At 45.6% G+C, this 21,371-nt stretch overlaps 2 protein-coding genes across 6 annotated transcripts in view; one reads left to right on the forward strand and one right to left on the reverse strand.

Moving 5' to 3' along the window:
* RALGAPA2 (Ral GTPase activating protein catalytic subunit alpha 2) overlaps positions 1–2,096 on the reverse strand; it is a 303,204-nt gene extending 301,108 nt beyond the window's left edge. For 3 of the 5 annotated variants that reach the window (XR_007355571.2, XM_048842432.2, XM_075127272.1), the window contains exon 1: positions 1,485–2,096. Coding sequence is in view for 4 of the 5 variants with exons in the window: in XM_048842432.2 (XP_048698389.2) it covers positions 1,485–1,590 (106 nt within the window). In the remaining variant the exon portion in view is untranslated. The remainder of the gene's footprint in view (positions 1–1,484) is intronic. The other 2 variants (XM_048842433.2, XM_048842434.2) reach the window with 1 other exon arrangement.
* The window catches only part of LOC125633321 (bifunctional protein GlmU-like), a 130,784-nt gene continuing 110,960 nt past the window's right edge, over positions 1,548–21,371 (forward strand). The window contains exon 1 of the mRNA XM_075127273.1: positions 1,548–1,617. Coding sequence (XP_074983374.1) covers positions 1,570–1,617 — 48 coding nt within the window. The 5' untranslated portion in view covers positions 1,548–1,569. The remainder of the gene's footprint in view (positions 1,618–21,371) is intronic.

Below are 21,371 nucleotides of genomic sequence, written 5' to 3' on the forward strand. Positions count from 1 at the left end.
GGTCTTAGCACATCAGCAAGTTCTGGTTCCAGGTGCTTAGCCAGTAGTTTGACTTTCTTTAAGAACTTTGGCAGCAAACCTGTACTGCTTGAATATTTTTGTTTTATTTAAATATAAATGATTTTAATAGATTACAAAGTTAGGCCTTAATGTAGGTTATCAAATTCATATTTAATTTTAAATTTATTTTTTTAAATAAGTTATTTAATTTTAAGAAACCTTCAAGTTTTATTTAACCTGTCATCAATCTCCACCTCAACCACGTTCACATAATACTCACAGGTTAATTTAGTGTAAGAATAAAGTATTCCATCAAAATGTCACTAAAGTGATTTGAATAACTGATTTATATTTCACTTCAATTAGATATAATCTTGTTACATTTCCTGGAACATCCTGAAAGTTTTTACCCATCCTATTGTGCCCTTTTCCACTAATAGTTTAGGACTACAGTTAAGACATCCTGAATTCTGATTTTATAAAGCAGCCATTTCCTTTTATCCTAATAGAATTTAAAATATTTGCTTAAATGTATGTAAGAGACATTAATCATAACAGTATCAGCTGCAATGTTTACAATTAAAACAGAAAGTGGGATGGAGACTATCCCCTTGCTTAAGTTTTGCTCAGTATACACTAGTCAGTAGATTTTATTTGGAAAAGAAGTTTTTTTTTATTATTATATAGTACAGCTACAATCAGGAATGACATAAAATCTCTCTCTTTGATTAACTGATATGTAACTAAGGTAGTTTTTTTAAACCAAAAAATGAAACTGAGAAAGAAACAAAAAGCAGTTTTTTCCCCCATTCTCTGAAAATGCTCACACAGAGACAATTCCCCCTTGGGGGGGGGGGAGGGCGCGGGTTTGGGGGAAAGAAAGAGAAAAAGATTTCAAGGCAATTTTAAAACTAACTCCTTCTTGTGCTGAAAGACTATGATGTGACCACTGAGGTCCCCCTTCCCAGTCTTTTTGTAGCATCCACATCTTTCATCTGCATGCTTAGACTATAAGCTGTTTGGGGCAAGGGAGGTCTTTTTGTTACATGTGTGTTCAGTGCCTAGCAAGATGGGTCCCTGATTTGGGGCCTTTACATGCCACCATAACAGAAATAAATAAATCAGAGATGCTTAGCAAGCATGTCCTCGGAGCCCAGGAGCAGCAGTCCCTTGGCTTGTAAGAGTCATGCCCTGACCAGAGTAACTGGATTTCAGCCATGTATTCATTCGTTGAAGAGAAGGAAGTGACAGACCCAGAGCTGCTGTGGGGACCTTTCAATCCCCTTTTACTGGTGCCTGCTCTCAGAATACAATATTCAGCACCCAGCAGGGCACAGTCCTGCAGTGGGGAGGAATAATCCAATGGGGAGGGGAAAGAGTATTTAGCAAGCCAACTGACAGCTCCTCACTCCCCTCCCCAGAGTCCTTCAGTTTAAAGCCCCCAAGGTCTGCACCCTGTCTGCTGCCACCCCACCCCGACTCACCCAGCAGCGCTTTGAGGTGCTTGAGGCGGGTCAGGACGTCCTTCTTTGGGTCCAGAGCTTTCTGTGTAGATTTCTTGACATCGGCATGGCTCCTTCTGGAGAACATCCCGCAGGGAAGGGAGACTCCCTGACGGTGAGGTGGAGGGATCAGAGACTCCCTGATGCTTGGCGGGTAAAGGGGAGAGCACCCTCTGCCGTGGCGGGGCGGGGGGGGGGGAGCGCCCCTGTTAAGTGGGGGAGGGAAGCTAGAGATCTGCTGGTTGAAGGAAGCAGCACCCCTGCTGCGGGAGGCAGAAGAGACCCTTGCTGGGTGGGGGAAGGGCTAGAGAGCTCTTCTGCGGGGATGGGGGGCAGCACCCCCCGCTACTGTATGTCTGAGGAGGAGGGGGGGAGAGGGAAGCGTTCCCTGCTGGGGGGCCCGAGGGACCCCCCGTTCGGAGGGGCCGGAGAGCTCTTACTACGCTGCGAGAAGGCTCCCTGCTGCGCCTCGCACCGCTCTCACTCCCCGGGGTGGGCGTGTAAACACGGAACTGACCGGACGCCGCGACGGTTAACTGCCTCCAGTCCGGCGCCGCACTGCGCAGCCGCCCCCGGCCGGGCCGGCCTCCCCGCGGCGCCGTGGAGCGCGAGCCCCGCGCCCCCGCCGCCCCGCGCGCGGCGCCCCGCCCCCAGCCCCCCGAGCGAGCCGCGAGGACAGCAGCAGCCACCTCCCGCAAGCGGGGGGACCCGCCGAGCGCCCCTCCGCGCGACACTACAGCCCCCAGCGTGCAGCGCGGCCGGACCCGCGGCGCCGCGTGGAGCGTTGCATGCTGGGAGCTGTAGGCGCTGTAGAGCCACTTTACAGACACTTCCCCCCGCCTCTTGGCACTAGCTCTGCGCTGTGACCTGCAGGGCCCGCCCCCCACTCCCCTCCCCATTGACACCGGCTCTGCGCTGTGACCTGCGGCCCCCTCCCCCCCCATTGACACCGGCTCTGCGCTGTGACCTGCAGCCCCCCCCACCCCCATTGACACTGGTTCTGCGCTGTGACCTGCGGCCCCCCCCATTGACACCGGCTCTGTGCTGTGACCTGCGGCCCCCCCCCCCATTGACACTGGTTCTGCGCTGTGACCTGCGCCCCCCCCCCCATTGACACCGGCTCTGTGCTGTGACCGCCGGGGTTTCCCCCCCACACACACACACAACGCCCCGCCCACTGACACCGGCTCTGCGGTGCGATCTGCAGGGCTTCGCTCTCCCGCCCTCCCTCCGAGACACCGGCTCTGTGCTGTGACCTTGACACCAGCTCTGTGCTGTGACCTGCAGGGCTCCCCCCGCCGCATAATCTGAATCATGTTTTGAATAGCTGTGTATTATTTATGTATTTATAGTCCAAACAATGTTCTTAAACTCTACACCTAGTAAGAAAACAAAAGGCCAAATAGATTTGCAGGGGTATAACTGAGAGCCAAAATGTTACTCAAAATTCCAGACCACATACAATTTAATGAGATTCTGGGGTGTGGGGGGGGGTTAATGTTAGTAAACTCCAACTCAGAATTAAGGCCTAAAAAAAATCTACCTCATGTAAATAAATTACCAATACCTTTCTTTTTTATATTACTGTCAATCACAGAAGAATATAAATTATTTATTGGTGAGAAGGGTTGGATGGGGAAACTACCAGAGCTCACAAAACTGAATACTCTTCTCCACCCAGCTTTATTGTACCATTTTAACTAGACTGCTTTAAAATCAGTTAAATCAGTGCAACTTTCTCATGTGGACAAGGCCTCAGTCCCCTGCACCTCCTTTCTCCCACCCCTGAACTCTCCAGTACATCTTTTATTGGGCAAGGGCAAAGTGGACGTTGAGCAGGTCTCTGCTTCCTCTTCTTCCTCACAAATGCTTATTTTACTGGTGGCAGTAGTTGAGGGAGTCTCTGCTGCTCCCCACTGCTCCCACATTCCTTCCTCAGCAGCTGCTTTTCTCCCTGGAGATGGGGGAATTTCCTAACAATTCTCCCCTTCTCTGTCCCCTTCCTTTCAGGCTCCTTTTGCTCCAGCAGCCTGCCTGTCCGTGGTGTTTCCTCTTTCCGCTCCTTTAAATAAAAACAGGGCGACCCAAAGAGGCAGAAGCGTATGACGGCAAAGAGCAGGCCTGGGAAAGAGGGAGGTCTTGGCATCTTGCCTCGTTGAGGCAACTTATGCTACCTGCCAAGGTAGAATGGATGCGGGTGGGGAGTGAGCCTAGCCGTAGAGGAGGTGGAAGAAAGTCGTGTAAGGTTGCAAGCAAAGACTGAACATCAGAATGAGAGCTGGGGCGGGGGGGGGGGGTTGAGGAGGGTTGGGACTTTTCATGCTAGCATGTCCTTTTGAGTTCTGATGGATTGGGTCTCAGATTTACTGAGTTCTGTTGAATTCTATTCCAATTCCAGCCCTGCAATTACTTTCATTTGCTCTCTGCTGTACATTTCTGATTTTTGTCCTTTAGTGTTGCCAACTTTTGTGATTTTCTTTATCACTATGTTCACTATATTTGGTGTTTTTCTTAAGGCCCCAGCTTCTGGAATCAGTTGATTATGTGAGAATCTTAGCTTTCGGTTTTGGTTGTTGTTGTTGTTGGGATTTTTGTTTGTTTGTTTGTTTGTTTGTTTTGGGGGGGGGGGAGAAATAAGGAACAGTCTAGCCCTCATGGTTTCAGAGAAAAGCTTGAAAACATGACCCAGCTGTAGCCTTGAGGTTCAGAAACCAGAAGGCAAAGGAAAAGAACCCAAATTTAATATTCTGTTAAAAATCTCATGATTCTTGGGCCTGACTCCTGATTATTTAACGGACTTGGGGTTGACAATCCTGTATATTTACTTGGTCTTTTTATCCCAGTTTTACAGGCTAACATCTCATACTAGGAAAAGCTTTAAACCTTGTGACATTGTCTTAAGTTATTTGTCAGGTGTTATTTGTCAGAAAAATTGCAGCTTCCCGAGAAGAGTGAAATAGGTCATTGCTGTTCTTACGTTTAAGTACCTCAAATAACAAATGTGGTTGGCTGAGGCAGAACATAACTCACGGTTTGGCTTCCTCCTTCCTTATTTAAATTAGAAAAATGATAAGTTTCAGTTTAGCTCTTTTGATAATTTCTGCTATTTCCACATTTCTGCCTCTACATTGTTAAAAAAGAGTTTTTTTATTTTTACATAAAATCTGTTGCTATTGAATCAGTCTAATTTTCCTCAAATCACTTAACTTCACACAGCGTTCCTGAATTAAATACACTATGCTCTTCCAATAGTGTTTCCTGATTAAAAGCTACTTCCATGCAGCTATGTTTTAGATACAGAAGATGAACATAATGTCACTGTGAATTTCCATTACTAAAACAAGAAGTCAGTGCCCTAGGAAAAGCTGAGACATTGAACCTGTGCCACTTTCTAATCAAATCTGTAATGCTATTATTTGCTACACTTCAAAGATAAAATCTTAACTAACAAAAATAGTAATCACTACACAACTAATACTTTGTTATTTTATGGCACTTACACCGAGGAGTCAAAGCACTTTACAATAATCCTCAGAAGACCTGTATGTGATAGGAAAATACTATTTCCATTTACAGATGCTAAAATTAAGTTAGGCTGCATGCCTAGTTCACACAGCAAGTCAGTGGCATGATTAGGAATAGAACCGAAGAATCTGAAATCTCAGTCCTCTGCTATAACCACTCAATAATAATATCATAATAGCGATACTTTATGGCCATATAGTGACTTGCATTCAAGGATCTCAAAGCCTTTTAGAAATAGTAAATTGAATCTCACAGCAACCCTATGAGATGGATAAATATTATTCTTTCCATTGTACAATGATTCGGCTGAGGCTCAGAGAGGTGAAGTCTATAATCAACTTGGGTGCATACCTACATCCATATTTAGGCAACAAAAGTTAAATGGTCCTATTCGTCAGAGGTGCTAAGTAATAGTATTGAAGTCAATGGGAGCTGTGGCTGCTTAACACCTCAGAAAATCGGCTAACTTTTACCTTGTTAACCAAATATGGATTTAGACCTCTAGCTTTAGGCACTCACATTGAAAAGTTTGGCTTGAATTACTTGCTGTCAAAGTCACACCAAGATGGGCATAGAATCCAGATCTCATGACGCATTCCTGTGCTTTAACAAGGGCGTCCTTTCTCTATTAGCACTGTGGAGCACAGTCCCATAAAGTACCGGGTGACTCAGCATAGCATAAAATTTGTACAACTAGAAAGAATGGATTTTTAAAATTGCATGCTTTAAACACTGAACTAAGGTTATCTGGGCCTAACTCTCTGACTTTAGTGGTGTTCTGCTATGGTGCTATGTGGTTAGGTCCTATGATGGTGTCCCTTGAATAGATATGCGAACAGAGTTGGCAATGGGGTTTATTGCAGGCCCTAACCACATCAGCCACACCATCAGGGGCTCGTTCACCTGCACATCTGCCAATGTGATATATGCCATCATGTGCCAGCAATGCCCCTCTGCCATGTTCATTGGCCAAACCGGACAGTCTCTATGCAAAAGAATAAACGGACACAAATCAGACATCATAGAATCATAGAATATCAGGGTTGGAAGGGACCTCAGGAGGTCATCTAGTCCAACCCCCTGCTCAAAAGCAGGACCAATCCCCAATTAAATCATCCCAGCCAGGGCTTTGTCAAGCCTGACCTTAAAAACTTCTAAGGAAGGAGATTCCACCACCTCCCTAGGCAACGGATTCCAGTGTTTCACCACCCTCCGAGTGAAAAAGTTTTTCCTAATATCCAACCTAAACCTCCCCCACTGCAACTTGAGACCATTACTCCTTGTCCTGTCCTCTTCTACCACTGAGAATAGTCTAGAACCATCCTCTCTGGAACCACCTCTCAGGTAGTTGAAAATAGCTATCAAATCCCCCCTCATTCTTCTCTTCTGCAGACTAAACAATCCCAGTTCCCTCAGCCTCTCCTCATAAGTCATGTGTTCCAGACCCCTAATCATTTTTGTTGCCCTTCGCTGGACTCTTTCCAATTTATCCACATCCTTCTTGTAGTGTGGGGCCCAAAACTGGACACAGTACTCCAGATGAGGCCTCACCAATGTCGAATAGAGGGGGACGATCACGTCCCTCGATCTGCTCGCTATGCCCCTACTTATACATCCCAAAATGCCATTGGCCTTCTTGGCAACAAGGGCACACTGCTGACTCATATCCAGCTTCTCGTCCACTGTCACCCCTCGGTCCTTTTCCGCAGAACTGCTGCCTAGCCATTCGGTCCCTAGTCTGTAGCTGTGCATTGGGTTCTTCCGTCCTAAGTGCAGGACCCTGCACTTATCCTTATTGAACCTCATCAGATTTCTTTTGGCCCAATCCTCCAATTTGTCTAGGTCCCTCTGTATCCTATCCCTGCCCTCCAGCATATCTACCACTCCTCCCAGTTTAGTATCATCCGCAAATTTGCTGAGAGTGCAATCCACACCATCCTCCAGATCATTTATGAAGATATTGAACAAAACCGGCCCCAGGACCGACCCCTGGGGCACTCCACTTGACACCAGCTGCCAACTAGACATGGAGCCATTGATCACTACCCGTTGAGCCCGACAATCTAGCCAACTTTCTACCCACCTTATAGAGCATTCATCCAGCCCGTACTTCTTTAACTTGCTGACAAGAATACTGTGGGAGACCGTGTCAAAAGCTTTGCTAAAGTGAAGAAACAATACATCCACTGCTTTCCCTTCATCCACAGAACCAGTAATCTCATCATAAAAGGCGATTAGATTAGTCAGGCATGACCTTCCCTTGGTGAATCCATGCTGACTGTTCCTGATCACTTTCCTCTCCTCTAAGTGCTTCAGGATTGATTCTTTGAGGACCTGCTCCATGATTTTTCTGGGGATCAAGAATTGTAACATTCAAAAAGGAGAGCACTTCAATCTCCCTGGTCACTTAATAACAGACTTAAAAGTGGCAATTCTTCAACAACAAAACTTCAAAAACAGACTTTAATGAGAAACTGCAGAACTGGAATTAATTTGCAAACTGGACACCATCAAATTAGGCCTGAATAAAGACTGGGAGTGGCTGGGTCACTACAAAATGTAATTTTCCCTCTGCTGATACTCACACCTTCTTGTCAACTGTTGGGAATGGGCGATGTCCACCTTGATTGCATTGGCCTTGTTAGCGCTACAAAGGTAATTTTCCCTCTGTTGATATTCACCCTTTCTTGTCAACTACTGAGAATAGGCTACTTCCACCTTAATTGATTGGCCTCGTTAGCACTGACCCCCCATTTGGTAAGGCAACTCCCATCTTTTCATGTGCTGTAATATATATACTGCTTACTGTATTTTTCACTCCAGGCATCTGATGAAGTGGGTTTTAGCCCACAAAAGTTTATGTCCAAATAAATTTGTTAGTCTCTAAGGTGCCACAACGGCTCCTCGTTGTTTTTTCTATAGAGTTAGGTTGATGCAAGGCAGCTTATATTGACCTAACTCTGTAGGCGTCTACTCTAACATGTTGCTCCCGCTGATGTTACTCGCTTAAAAACTTAAAAACTTCTTAAAAACTTCACTTAAAAGTTAAAAATGCCAATTTTTACTTAAAAACTTAAAAACGACTTAAAAACTTCACCTCTACGAGAGGTGTAGCACTTAGGTCAATATAGTAGGTTGAAGCAGTGTCTGTGTAGGCACTGTGTTACTTACACTGGCTTCAGTGGCCTCCAGGAGGTGTCCCACAATGCCACACTGTGACCACTCTGGTCACCATTTTGAGCTCCGCTGCCCAGCAGCCAGGTACACAGGTATGTATCCCTCCCCTCTAAAGCCCCGCAAATTTTTGAAATTCCGTTTCCTGTTTGATTGGCATGGAGAGCTCATCTAGGGACTGCCCAGCTGACCATGCCGGCTGCACGCTGCAGATGCACTCCTACCTGGAGTACCCAGGAGATGGTGGATCTCCTTGGTCTGTGCAGAGAAGAGGCTGTATAGGCAGAGCTCCTATCCAGCCCTGGAAACGTCAATATCTATGAGCAGATTGCTCAGGGCATGGGGAAGAAGAGCTACAAGAGGGACCTGGGGCAGTGCCATGTGAAAGCCCAGGAGCTGTGGTAGGCATACCAGAAGGCAAGGGAGGCTAACAGTCACTGCAGAGCCACAGACATGCCACTTTTACAAAATGCGGCATGTCATCCTTGGCAGAGGCCATTCCCTCCCCCCCCCCCCCCCCCAGAGCCCTGTGATACTTTGGAGGAGCCAGAGATACCGGTCCTCAGAGTGAACAGTGAGGATGAGGTGTTGGACGAGGAGGAGGAGGAGTATGGGGGACAGGGATCCAGTGGCACAGTGGGCCAGGACCTGTTTTTGACTCCAGAGCAGTCAAGCCAGTCCCTACAGTCCAGCACGGCTGAGCCTGATGCAGGGGAAGGAACCTCTAGTAAATATACAGTTTGCTTTGATATTGCAGGGACACATCTGTTCATTTACTCTTTTTAAATCATGCTAGAAGAGGTAGTGAAATAATCAATAGACAAAGAGTTGCTATCTGCTTCTCATTGCCCTGTACAGTCAGGCAGAGGGAGCCCTGCAGAACAGTTTGTTTATGTGCACTAGGATGTTCCGTGAATCCTCCACAGAGATCTCGATGAAACTTTCCTGAAAGTAGTCTGCAATCCTCTGCCGAAGGTTTCTAGGGAGGGCTGCCTTATTTCTTCCACTGTGGTAGGACACTTTCCCATGCCAGTCAGCAATTACTTCAGCAAGCACCATTGCAGCACTCAGGCTCGCAGCATATGGCCCTGGTCTGCAGCCATACCCGTGCAGAAGCTGTTTCCTTTCAGCCTCTGTTACTCTCAGGAGTGAGATATCAGGTTAAATAACCATCACTGTGGAAAACGATGCTGCTATTCAGTTCAGTTGCCCTATTCACATATACTGATACCCGTGTATTCACTTCCATTATAGTCCCAAATCGCCCTCTTTCTCCCCCGGGCGGTACTTACCATGTCTGGGACTGCCGCCATGTTCTATGAGTTCCAAGGAGAAGTGAGAAACTAGTGCTTGCTACTTGAATGGATCAAGGGGAATGCATATGCTCTCAGTAGTACCTCTGTGCATTGTATTTTTTGCAGCTGGAAATATGGCCTTGAGGGTCTCTCCATCCACACCAGTGGAGTGGCTCAACCACATAAGGAGGAGAAGGGAGAGGCTGTGGGATGACATGTTCCAAGAGATCCTGGAAGCCTCTGGTGCTTCAGATACCGAGCACAGGAGGATCACCCTCGCAGACAGAATAGACAGGGATAGCGTGGAGAGGAGACAGGGGCAGGAAAAGGAGAGGAACATGCAGCAGGAGATGCTGGAGCTTCTCAAGTGGCAAACAGACATGCTGGAGACTCTTGTTGACCTTCAGGTTCAGCAGACCCATGCTTGCCTCCCTTTGCAGCCCATAGAGAACGGCATTCCAGAACCTCCCGACTCACCCCCTACATCCCCCCCCCCCCACACACACATACATTCTTTCAAAGCCTCCCTGAGCCATATAGCTCCCCATTGAGCTCTTCTTATAGCCTTGGTATCCGGCTGCTCAAAATCAGCAGAGAGCCATTCCACCTCTGCCCTCCACCCTGGCAGAAATTTTCCCCCTTTGCTTCATAGATATTATGAAGCACACAGTAGGCAGCTATAACCATTGGGATATTTTTTTCACTGAGATCTAATCTCATGAGTAGATAGCACCAGCGGCCTTTCAAATGGCCAAAGGCACATTCAGCTGTCATTCTGCACCTGCTGAATCTGTAGTTGAAGCACTCCTTGCTGCTGTCAAGGTGGCCTGTGTACAGCTTTATGAGTCATGGGAGTTAGGGGTAGGCTGGGTCTCCAAAGATCACTATTGGCATTTCAACATCCCCAATGGTAATCCTCTGGTCTGGAAAGAAAGTCCCTGCTTACAGCTTTCTGAACAGGCCTGTGTTCCTAAAAATGCACTTTCCCTGACCATCCTGCGTTGTCTGTAAAATGTCCCTGGTGATCCACCAACAGGGGCACCAGAACAGGGGGGAGTTACCACCCTGCCCGAGCCATAACTCCATCACTTTTAAGGTGGGATGGCTATGAGGGCTGAATTAAAACTGTACAGGCAACATCAATTCTGGCTTTTCCTAACTTTTGAGTTCTGGACTTTGTAACCTTCCCATCCTTTTTAATGTACTTTTTGTGCATAATATATACTTGTTAGACACATTAAATGCCAATGGATTTGGGATGGATTTTTTGCTAGCTACAAGTTTGGGAAAAGCAAATTGTCCATCCTCTTCCATCTCTGCCAAACACAAGTGAATAAGACAACATCTATGACAATACACAACTTCAAATGGAAAGTATATATGAATCACAAGGGACAGTGCACTGTAAGCCATTTTTAAAGAAAAATATCTGCAGCTTCGTCTATCTTTTCCTGTGTAATGTGGTTGTTTCTGATAGAACTTCAAACCCTGGGAAGCTGGCGTCTACAATGGATTAGCTAATAGAGCTGGGGTTTCCAGCCTGTTGTTGTTAGAGCTCCACTTTAGGATGGATTAGCAGATGAGTGCCGCCCATTTATCTCCTTGTACCAGGTTTAAACAAAGGTGTCGTCATCTCTCCTTTTTCCCATCCGTTTTCCCTCTCACTTCTCCTTTTCCATTTCTCTTTCCATTCTGTGCATTTTTTCTTGTTTCTTCTCTTTTGCTCTTTCAAACGTTTTTTCCAGACAATTCTTCTCCACCTCCCTCGACAGCCCAGATTGCCACACTCCCTAGAATGCTAGGGCAGGCATCAATTAGTGCCACCTGAGACAGAGCTTAGTGCCAGAGAGGAGGGAGGCTTGGGCTCGAGGTCTAAGGCCTGAAGCCCTGTATATGTGAGCAGAGGCCCCAGCAGCCAACTGCATTAGGGAACAGAAGGGAGAGAAAATGAGTGGATTTGGAGGAGCCACTGGCTGGTTCCTGGCCAATGGGAGTGCGGAGCTGCTGCTTGGAGCGGGGGCAGCGCAAGGAGCCACGTGGCCCCCACACCTAGGAGCTGGACCTACTGCTGGCTGCTTCCAGGGTGCAGTGTGGCATCAGAACAGGTAGGAACTAGCTTACGTTTAACGGCCTGGTCGGTGGTGCTGACCAGATCCGCCACGACCCAGTGCCTTACATTGGGTTGCGACCCGCAGTTTGAAAGTATGCTCAAACTGCGTAGTTTGAAAGAGTATGCTCTATAGCTGATAAAATTAACCTAGTTAGTTGCACTATGTTGGAATCTGCTCCCCATTTCCCTAGCTATATGAAATAAGGGGGCATGTTTGGTGTGTTACAAGGGGGTTGTGATCCCTTTTTTAATCTTTTTTTAAACATAAAACATGCAGTCTAACCTGTGAACACAGCCTCTCAAACTGCACTTGACTTGCTGAACAAGTATGATCACCTTCCTCTAAGTCTGAAATGATAATGGCAGGGGTTGCACTATGGAACTTCTCTACTTTGTCAATCCTGCTTTGTTACAACTGAGGAACGACTGCTAGGAAACAAGCAAATCATGTAAAACAAATTTATCTCAGATAAGAGTCAGTGGAACCAATTATTTTTATTACTATAAAAGATGCTGGCAGGGGGATAAATATTTTTTAATGAGTTGACCAAGATAGTCTGTCTGGAAACAGAAAATTTGGTGCACACATGCATTAGAGTTTAGATTAGGATCGATGAAGGAGAGTAATGGTAAGATCCATGAAAACTGGTGCCAGATTTAGGCACCTAAGTCCCTGTTTTGGCTCCACTGTGGTCCACAAAACTACCTGTGAGGGGCTCCATAGGTTTCAGGGGAGCTCCATCAGCTTATACCAGCTGAGGCGCTAGCCCTATATTGTCATCTTGTTACAAAAGGGTTTATTCTCCCTGTACCTGTGGCACATGAATTAAGGGCCCTAGATGCCTGCTGGGTTCCCACTGGCTAGAAGTCCCTGGAAAGCCAGACGATATCACTGTAACTAATACTATTCCTTGCCCCTGTATGTCTGCTGAAAGGGGAGCTGTGCAAGAAAGCATTGAGCGGGCTTGACAGTGCTAGTGAAGAGTGTGCTGGCTTCCAAGACGAGTACGTTGCATCCGTCTCATGTCTTTGAAACCCTTTATTTAATAAAAATTGAGAATTTGCTTGAGGAAATCCAAGTGGGTGCTTTGGTATTCCTCAATATTCAGTGCTTGCATTTCTTCTCAAGGATATAACTAAATATTGATTGGCCAGAGCTGCAAAATTCAGATCGAGTTGTGCATCTGGATTTGGAACCAGTCACTTTCCCTTGGAGTATAAAGGGGTTCAGATATGGGCTCCAGCTGGATTCCCGAACATCAGAACAATACCCTAGCACACTGGCATTGTTTGTTTTTTAGATGTAAAGATCTAGAGACTCATAGAAATACAGAGCTGGAAGGGACCTCAAGAAGTCATCTAGCCCACCGCACTGTGCTGAAGCAGGCCCAGCTTAACCTAGACACTTCCTAATAGGTGTTTGTCTAGCCTGTTCTTAAAAACCTCCAGTAATGGGGTTTCCACAGTTTCCCTTGGAAGCCTATTCCAGAACTTAATTACCGTTATAGTTAGAAAGTTTTCCCTAATATCTAAAGTAAATCTCCCTTTCTGCAGATTAAGCCCATTGCTACTTGTCTTACCTTCAGTGGACATGAAGAACAATTGATCACGCTCCCCTTTGAAACAACCCTAAATATAGTTGAAGGCTTATCAGGTCCTCTCGTCAGCCTTGTTTTCTCAAGACTAACCATGCCCAGTTTTTTAACCTTTTTTCATAGGTTAGGAGGTTTTCTAAATCTCTTATCATTTTTGTTGCTCTTCTCTGGACTGTCTCCAGTTTATCCACATTTTTCCTAAATTGTGGTGCCTGAATACTCCAGCTGAGGCCTCAGCAGTGTTGAGTGGAGCAGGATGGTTGCCTACCATGTCTTACATACAGCACTCCTATTAATACAATCCCAAATAATATCGTCCTTTTGTGCAAATGCATCAACTTGTTGACATATTCAGTTTGTGATCCTCCATAACTCCCGGCTCCTTTAGGCAGTAGTACTCCTAAAGGCAGTTATTCCCCCCTCTTATAGTCCTGCATCTGACTTTTCCTTCTTAAGTGTAGTACTTTGCACTTGTCTTTATTACATTTCATCTTGTGGATTTCTGACCAAATCTCTAATTTATCAAGGGCATTTTGAATTCTAATCCTGTCCTCCAAAGTGCTGGCAACTACTCCCAGCTTGGTGTCATCTGCACATTATATAAGCATACTCTCCACTCCATTATTCAAATCATTAATGAAACTATTGAACAGTACTGGACCCAGGTTTGACCTCTGTGGGACCCCACTATATGTGCTGTCTAGTTTGACTGCAAACCATTGATAACTACTCTTTGAATACGTCTTTCAACCATTTATGAATCTACCTTATAGTAACTCCTTCTACACCACATTTCCCTAGTTTCCTTATGAAAATGTCTCAAGGGACAGTGTCAAAAGCCATACTAAAGTCAAGATATGTGATGTCTGCTGCTTCTCCCCCATCCACTAGGCCACTGACACTGTTAAAAAGAGAATTATGTTGATTTGGCAGGATTTGTTATTGACAAATCCATACTGGCTAGTTTTTGTAAACCTATTACAGTAGAACCTCAAAGTTATGAACACCTCAGAAATGGAGGTTGCATCCAATGAAATGAGCTGTAGCTCACAAAAGCTTATGCACAAATAAATGTGTTAGTCTCTAGGGTGCCACAAGTACTCCTTTTCTTTTTGCAGTGTGACAAAGTTCCTCCTCTACCTTGCAAAAAGAAAAGGAGTACTTGTGGCACCTTAGAGACTAACAAATTTATTTGAGCATAAGCTTTCGTGAGCTACAGCTCACTTCATCGGATGCATTCCCCCTGTTTGCTGTAGAGGATGTTGATCAGGTGGTTCTACAGTTTCTTTGAGAGCGTGTGGCACAAGCTGTCAGCATAGTCTGTGTGGTATATAGATTGTAATGGATTTTTTACCTTCAGTCCTCTACCTTGGTGGGTCTTGCGCTTATTGACAGATTTGGTCGCCTTGGAGCTTCACAGCAGCCCTCAGTTTGGCCGTTTTCGTGAACCCACAGTCCAGGTCAATTCCTCCTGTGTCTGACCAGGAGTTGGGAGGTTTGAGGGGAACCCGGGCTCGCCCTCAACTCCGGGTTCCAGCCCAGGGCCCTGTCTAGAGTGCCTCCTGGAACAGCTGTGTGACAGCTACAACGCCCTGGGCTACTTCCCCACGGCCTCCTCGCAACACCTTCTTTATCCCTCACCATAGGACCTTCCTCCTGGTGTCTAATAATGCTTGTATTCCTCAGTCCTCCAACAGTATGCGTTCTCACTCTCAGCTCCTAGCGCCTCTTGCTTCCAGCTCCTTACACGCGCACCACAAACTGAAGTGAGTTCCTTTTTAAACCCAGGTGCCCTGATTAGCCTGCCTTCAGTGATTCTAGCAGCTTCTTGATTGGCTTCAGGTGTTCTAATCAGCCTGTCTGTCTTAATTGTCTCCAGAAGGTTCCTGATTTTTCTGGAACCTTCCCTGTTACTTTACCCAGGGAAAAGGGACCTACTTAACCTGGAGCTAATACATCTGCCTTCTATTACTCTCGTGTAGCCATCTGTCACCCGACCCTGTCACAGCAGATACAGACTAACACGGCTACTACTCTGAAACTTAACTCTGAAATGTTCGTAACTCTGAACAAAAAACATTATGGTAGTTCTTTCAGAAGTTTACATCTGAACATTGACTTAATACAGGTTTCAAACTTTACTATGTAGAAGAAAATGCTGCTTTTAACTATCTTAATTTAAATAAAACAAGCACAGAACATTTTCCTTACTTTGTCAAATATTTTTTTAAACTTTCCCTTTATTTTTTTTTTTAGTAGTTCACATTTATCACAGTACGGTACTGTATTTCCTTTTTCTTTTTTTTTTTTTGTGGGGCTCTGCTGCTGCCTGATTGTGTACTTCCAGTTTCAAATGTGGTGTGTGGCTGACTGGTCAGTTAATAACTCTAGTGTTCATAACTCAGAGGTTCTACTGTATATTTAGGTGCTTACAAATTGATTGTTCAATAATTTGTTCCAATATCTTTCCAGGGATCAAAGTTAGGCTGACTGGTCCATAATTTCCCAGTTCCTCTTTGTTCTCCTTTTTAAAGATAGGTACTATGTTTGCACTTTTCCCATTCTCTGGGACTCATCTTTCCTCCATGAGTTCTCAAAGACTGGCTGTATTTCAAGGAATCCCTGTTGAGGTTACAGGGACAAACCATCCCGATGAGTCGAAAGAATAGTAAATATGGCAGGCGACCAGCTTGGCTTAATGGTGAAATCTTAGCGGATCTTAAACATAAAAAAGAAGCTTACAAGAAGTGGAAGGTTGGACATATGACCAGGGAAGAGTATAAAAATATTGCTAGGGCATGTAGGAATGTTATCAGGAGGGCCAAAACGCACCTGGAGCTGCAGCTAGCCAGAGATGTCAAGAGTAACAAGAAGGGTTTCTTCAGGTATGTTGGCAACAAGAAGAAAGCCAAGGAATGTGTGGGCCCCTTACTGAATGAGGGAGGCAAACTAGTGACAGAGGATGTGGAAAAAGCTAATGTACTCAATGCTTTTTTTGCCTCTGTTTTCACTAACAAGGTCAGCTCCCAGACTGCTACGCTGGGCATCACAAAATGGGGAAGAGATGGCCAGCCCTCTGTGGAGATAGAGGTGGTTAGGGACTTTTTAGAAAAGCTGGACGTGCACAAGTCCATGGGGCCGGACGAGTTGCATCCGAGAGTGCTGAAGGAACTGGCGGCTGTGATTGCAGAGCCATTGGCCATTATCTTTGAAAACTCGTGGCGAACCGGGGAAGTCCCGGATGACTGGAAAAAGGCTAATGTAGTGCCAATCTTTAAAAAAGGGAAGAAGGAGGATCCTGGGAACTACAGGCCAGTGAGCCTCACTTCAGTCCCTGGAAAAATCATGGAGCAGGTCCTCAAAGAATCAATCCTTAAGCACTTGCATGAGAGGAAAGTGATCAGGAACAGCCAGCATGGATTCACCAAGGGAAGGTCATGCCTGACTAATCTAATCGCCTTCTATGATGAGATTACTGGTTCTGTGGATGAAGGGAAAGCAGTGGATGTATTGTTTCTTGACTTTAGCAAAGCTTTTGACACGGTCTCCCACAGTATTCTTGTCAGCAAGTTAAGGAAGTATGGGCTGGATGAATGCACTACAAGGTGGGTAGAAAGCTGGCTAGATTGTCGGGCTCAACGGGTAGTGATCAATGGCTCCATGTCTAGTTGGCAGCCGGTATCAAGTGGTGTGCCCCAAGGGTCGGTCCTGGGGCCGGTTTTGTTCAATATCTTCATAAATGATCTGGAGGATGGTGTGGATTGCACTCTCAGCAAATTTGCGGATGATACTAAACTGGGAGGAGTGGTAGATACGCTGGAGGGGAGGGATAGGATACAGAGGGACCTAGACAAATTGGAGGATTGGGCCAAAAGAAATCTGATGAGGTTCAATAAGGATAAGTGCAGGGTCCTGCACTTAGGACGGAAGAACCCAATGCACAGCTACAGACTAGGGACCGAATGGCTAGGCAGCAGTTCTGCGGAAAAGGACCTAGGGGTGACAGTGGACGAGAAGCTGGATATGAGTCAGCAGTGTGCCCTTGTTGCCAAGAAGGCCAATGGCATTTTGGGATGTATAAGTAGGGGCATAGCGAGCAGATCGAGGGACGTGATCGTTCCCCTCTATTCGACATTGGTGAGGCCTCATCTGGAGTACTGTGTCCAGTTTTGGGCCCCACACTTCAAGAAGGATGTGGATAAATTGGAGAGAGTCCAGCGAAGGGCAACAAAAATGATTAGGGGTCTGGAACATATGAGTTATGAGGAGAGGCTGAGGGAGCTGGGATTGTTTAGCCTGCAGAAGAGAAGAATGAGGGGGGATTTGATAGCTGTTTTCAACTACCTGAAAGGGGGTTCCAAAGAGGATGGCTCTAGACTGTTCTCAATGGTATCAGATGACAGAACGAGGAGTAATGGTCTCAAGCTGCAGTGGGGGAGGTTTAGATTGGATATTAGGAAAAACTTTTTCACTATGAGGGTGGTGAAACACTGGAATGCGTTACCTAGGGAGGTGGTAGAATCTCCTTCCTTAGAGGTTTTTAAGGTCAGGCTTGACAAAGCCCTGGCTGGGATGATTTAACTGGGAATTGGTCCTGCTTTGAGCAGGGGGTTGGACTAGATGACCTTCTGGGGTCCCTTCCAACCCTTATATTCTATGATTCTATGATTCTATGATTCTATAAGACAATTGTCAACAGTTCTGAAACTGCTTCAGCTAGTTCCTTATGTACCCTACAATGAATTTCATCAGGCCCTTCCTCCTTGTTAATATTAATTGTGTTAAGCATCTTGTCATCATTAACCAGTTTAGTGAATATTTATATGAAAAAATATTTCCTGTGGGAGCACAATAATTTAAGGGCTAGTAGCCTGTTGGAAAGGTTGGTAGGATCCAGCCCACCCAATATTTTGAGCACTGGTAGAAATTTTCAACTTTTCATTAAAAAAAAAAAATTCGGCAAAACCATGAAAGCTTTCAGCCAAAAAGCTTTTGATGAAAACTTAACATTTTCAGTAAAAAGCAGACACTTTTCTCTCTAAATTTGTTTAATCAAAAATGGAGTTTTCCCTCTAAAACCAGTTGGGATGGAATATTTTCAACCAACCTCATATACAAGGCTACATAACTTTGTTCGTATGGTAAAGATAAAAAGGAGGCAGTAAAAACAGCTAGTTCAAAAGAGATGTGCATGTTCTGTATGCCAGGTGTTCAAACCAAGTCCAAAAAGAAAGAAGAGAATTTACAACTGTGAATGGGAAAACACCAGGGAAAAAGGAAGAACACATCTCTTATGTATCGCACACTCCTTAACACACTTTGAAAAGAGTAGGCCTTGATAGAAAATTTCAGGGAGTGAAAATGTCCACCAAACATAGAAGCAGATGGGAGAGCTCAAACTAGGTTTGCAAAAGGAGGAGACATATAAGGAAGCTTATGGCAGGCTGGGCCAGCCCTGGACTGATTGGCCGAGCAAAGAACTCTTCAGACACAGGTGGTGTGGTTTATCCTAAAAATTAGAAGAAAAATCAAGAATGTCCTGCATTTTTAAAGCTTGAATATTTACTACTCCAGGCGTCCCTCAGCCGTATTCCATAGTACAGAGATAACATGTTGCTTTTCTTAACTGCACTAAATCCAGGATACAAAAATGTTTGCTTCAGCCATATCTGAGGGGAAGGATCACTACTACTTCAACTCATGACTCTAGCCTTTTCATCTTGCAGTGTATACACCTCAACCCTCAGGGAGTCAGCTGCCTGCTGCTAATGAGGTTCATCAGCATTCCTTGCCATGGGCACATGCTAATTCATTATGGCTGGTAGCAGAATGCAGGGATGTTTGGCTCTTTGGGGAGCTGTTTTAATCCCATTTCTGCCAGATCCTGTGCAGGGCTTGCCATTAAAATTCTCAAATCAGAGATAGGTCAAGACAGAATTTAATATAGAACTTCATATGGTAGCTAGGTCCTACCTAAACGCAGGTAGTGACAGCCAGGCTCCAGTAGCATCAAGGGGAAATTTACCATGGAGTTCAACAAGGCCAGGATTGTTACCCATGCTGTATATAGGTATTTCTATACCTCTCACCAACCACAGTAGCTGAGTGTAAGAGAGAGAAACATGAAATTTTAGTCTGAGCAAAAATGTAAGCACTTTAGGAATCAAGGACTTCTGAATCATAACCCTATGTCTGATATTGATGTCTTCTTGGCCTTGGGCAAGTCATCCACCCTTATTTTCAGAAGTGTTGAGAAACTTCCACACCAGAGCGCTTCAGTTGGAATTGCATAGTCTCAGGTATTCAACTTCTCCACCTCTTTTTTTCTCCATCTGTAAAATAGAGATCATCATACTTATCTATGTGAGCAGGGTCCGCACTAGCTCTCCCTTGACCTCTAGTGATGCATTGGGGGAAAAGACCTCGGGGGAGCAGAACGTATTTTCATTGACACACCTACTATGCCTAGGTGATTAGCAGAGACAAGGTGGGTGGGGTAATATCTCTTATTGGACCAACTTCTGTTGGTGAGAGAGACAAGCTTTCAAGCCCCACAGAGCTCTTCTTCAAGTCTCAGAAGATAGACCTGCTTTACCACAGTAATCAGGGGTCGGTCCTGGGGCCGGTTTTGTTCAATATCTTCATAAATGATCTGGAGGATGGTGTGGATTGCACTCTCAGCAAATTTGCGGATGATACTAAACTGGGAGGAGTGGTAGATACGCTGGAGGGCAGGGATAGGATTCAGAGGGACCTAGACAAATTGGAGGATTGGGCCAAAAGAAATCTGATGAGGTTCAATAAGGATAAGTGCAGGGTCCTGCACTTAGGACGGAAGAACCCAATGCACAGCTACAGACTAGGGACCGAATGGCTAGGCAGCAGTTCTGCGGAAAAGGACCTAGGGGTGACAGCGGACGAGAAGCTGGATATGAGTCAGCAGTGTGCCCTTGTTGCCAAGAAGGCCAATGGCATTTTGGGATGTATAAGTAGGGGCATAGCGAGCAGATCGAGGGACGTGATCGTCCCCCTCTATTCGACATTGGTGAGGCCTCATCTGGAGTACTGTGTCCAGTTTTGGGCCCCACACTACAAGAAGGATGTGGATAAATTGGAAAGAGTCCAGCGAAGGGCAACAAAAATGATTAGGGGTCTGGAACACATGACTTATGAGGAGAGGCTGAGGGAACTGGGATTGTTTAGCCTGCAGAAGAGAAGAATGAGGGGGGATTTGATAGCTATTTTCAACTACCTGAGAGGTGGTTCCAGAGAGGATGGTTCTAGACTATTCTCAGTGGTAGAAGAGGACAGGACAAGGAGTAATGGTCTCAAGTTGCAGTGGGGGAGGTTTAGGTTGGATATTAGGAAAAACTTTTTCACTCGGAGGGTGGTGAAACACTGGAATCCGTTGCCTAGGGAGGTGGTGGAATCTCCTTCCTTAGAAGTTTTTAAGGTCAGGCTTGACAAAGCCCTGGCTGGGATGATTTAATTGGGGATTGGTCCTGCTTTTGAGCAGGGGGTTGGACTAGATGACCTCCTGAGGTCCCTTCCAACCCTGATATTCTATGATTCTATGATTCTATGAATCCATTTTGGCTGGTTTTGGGTTACAATTCACTTTAGTATTGAATGCAGGGGCAATGAAATGTGATGCTTATTGTATGAGTAAAGGGCAGCAGAACTGCCCTTGCTATGCCGTGATTGAGGGGGTCACTCTAAACTGAACTTCTCTTGCTAAGCAGCAGGTAGGGATATAAATTCCCACTGAGGATGAGGGGATGCTGTTTAAATACAGTAGTTGTGGATGTCATTTGATCTTCCCCTCTCTCGTATTTAAATTGGATAAAAATGATTGGACTCGTATAAAAATGATTGGACTCAGTTGAGACTCCTTATTCCTGTTGAATGATTACTAAAGCTGAAATCACTGATGAGCGCACCTCGGGGGCTAAGCCTTAGACTTGATATGGGGATAGTAGCATTGCAGTAAAAGACCATGAAGAGGACGTAGCATAGAGGTTCTTCTCCCCTAGCAAGTAAAATCACTAAGAGCTGGGCTGGGGGCGGGGGGCCTCAAACATGGCATTGCAGGCTGTGGTAGTAAGCTGTGAGAAGCAGCAATGAGCAGTGGCAGAGGCTGTCACAGAGATAACAGTGACTGCAGCAGAGG

Source organism: Caretta caretta, chromosome 3 (genome assembly GCF_965140235.1).
Source record: "Caretta caretta isolate rCarCar2 chromosome 3, rCarCar1.hap1, whole genome shotgun sequence".
NCBI lineage: Eukaryota > Metazoa > Chordata > Testudines > Cheloniidae > Caretta > Caretta caretta.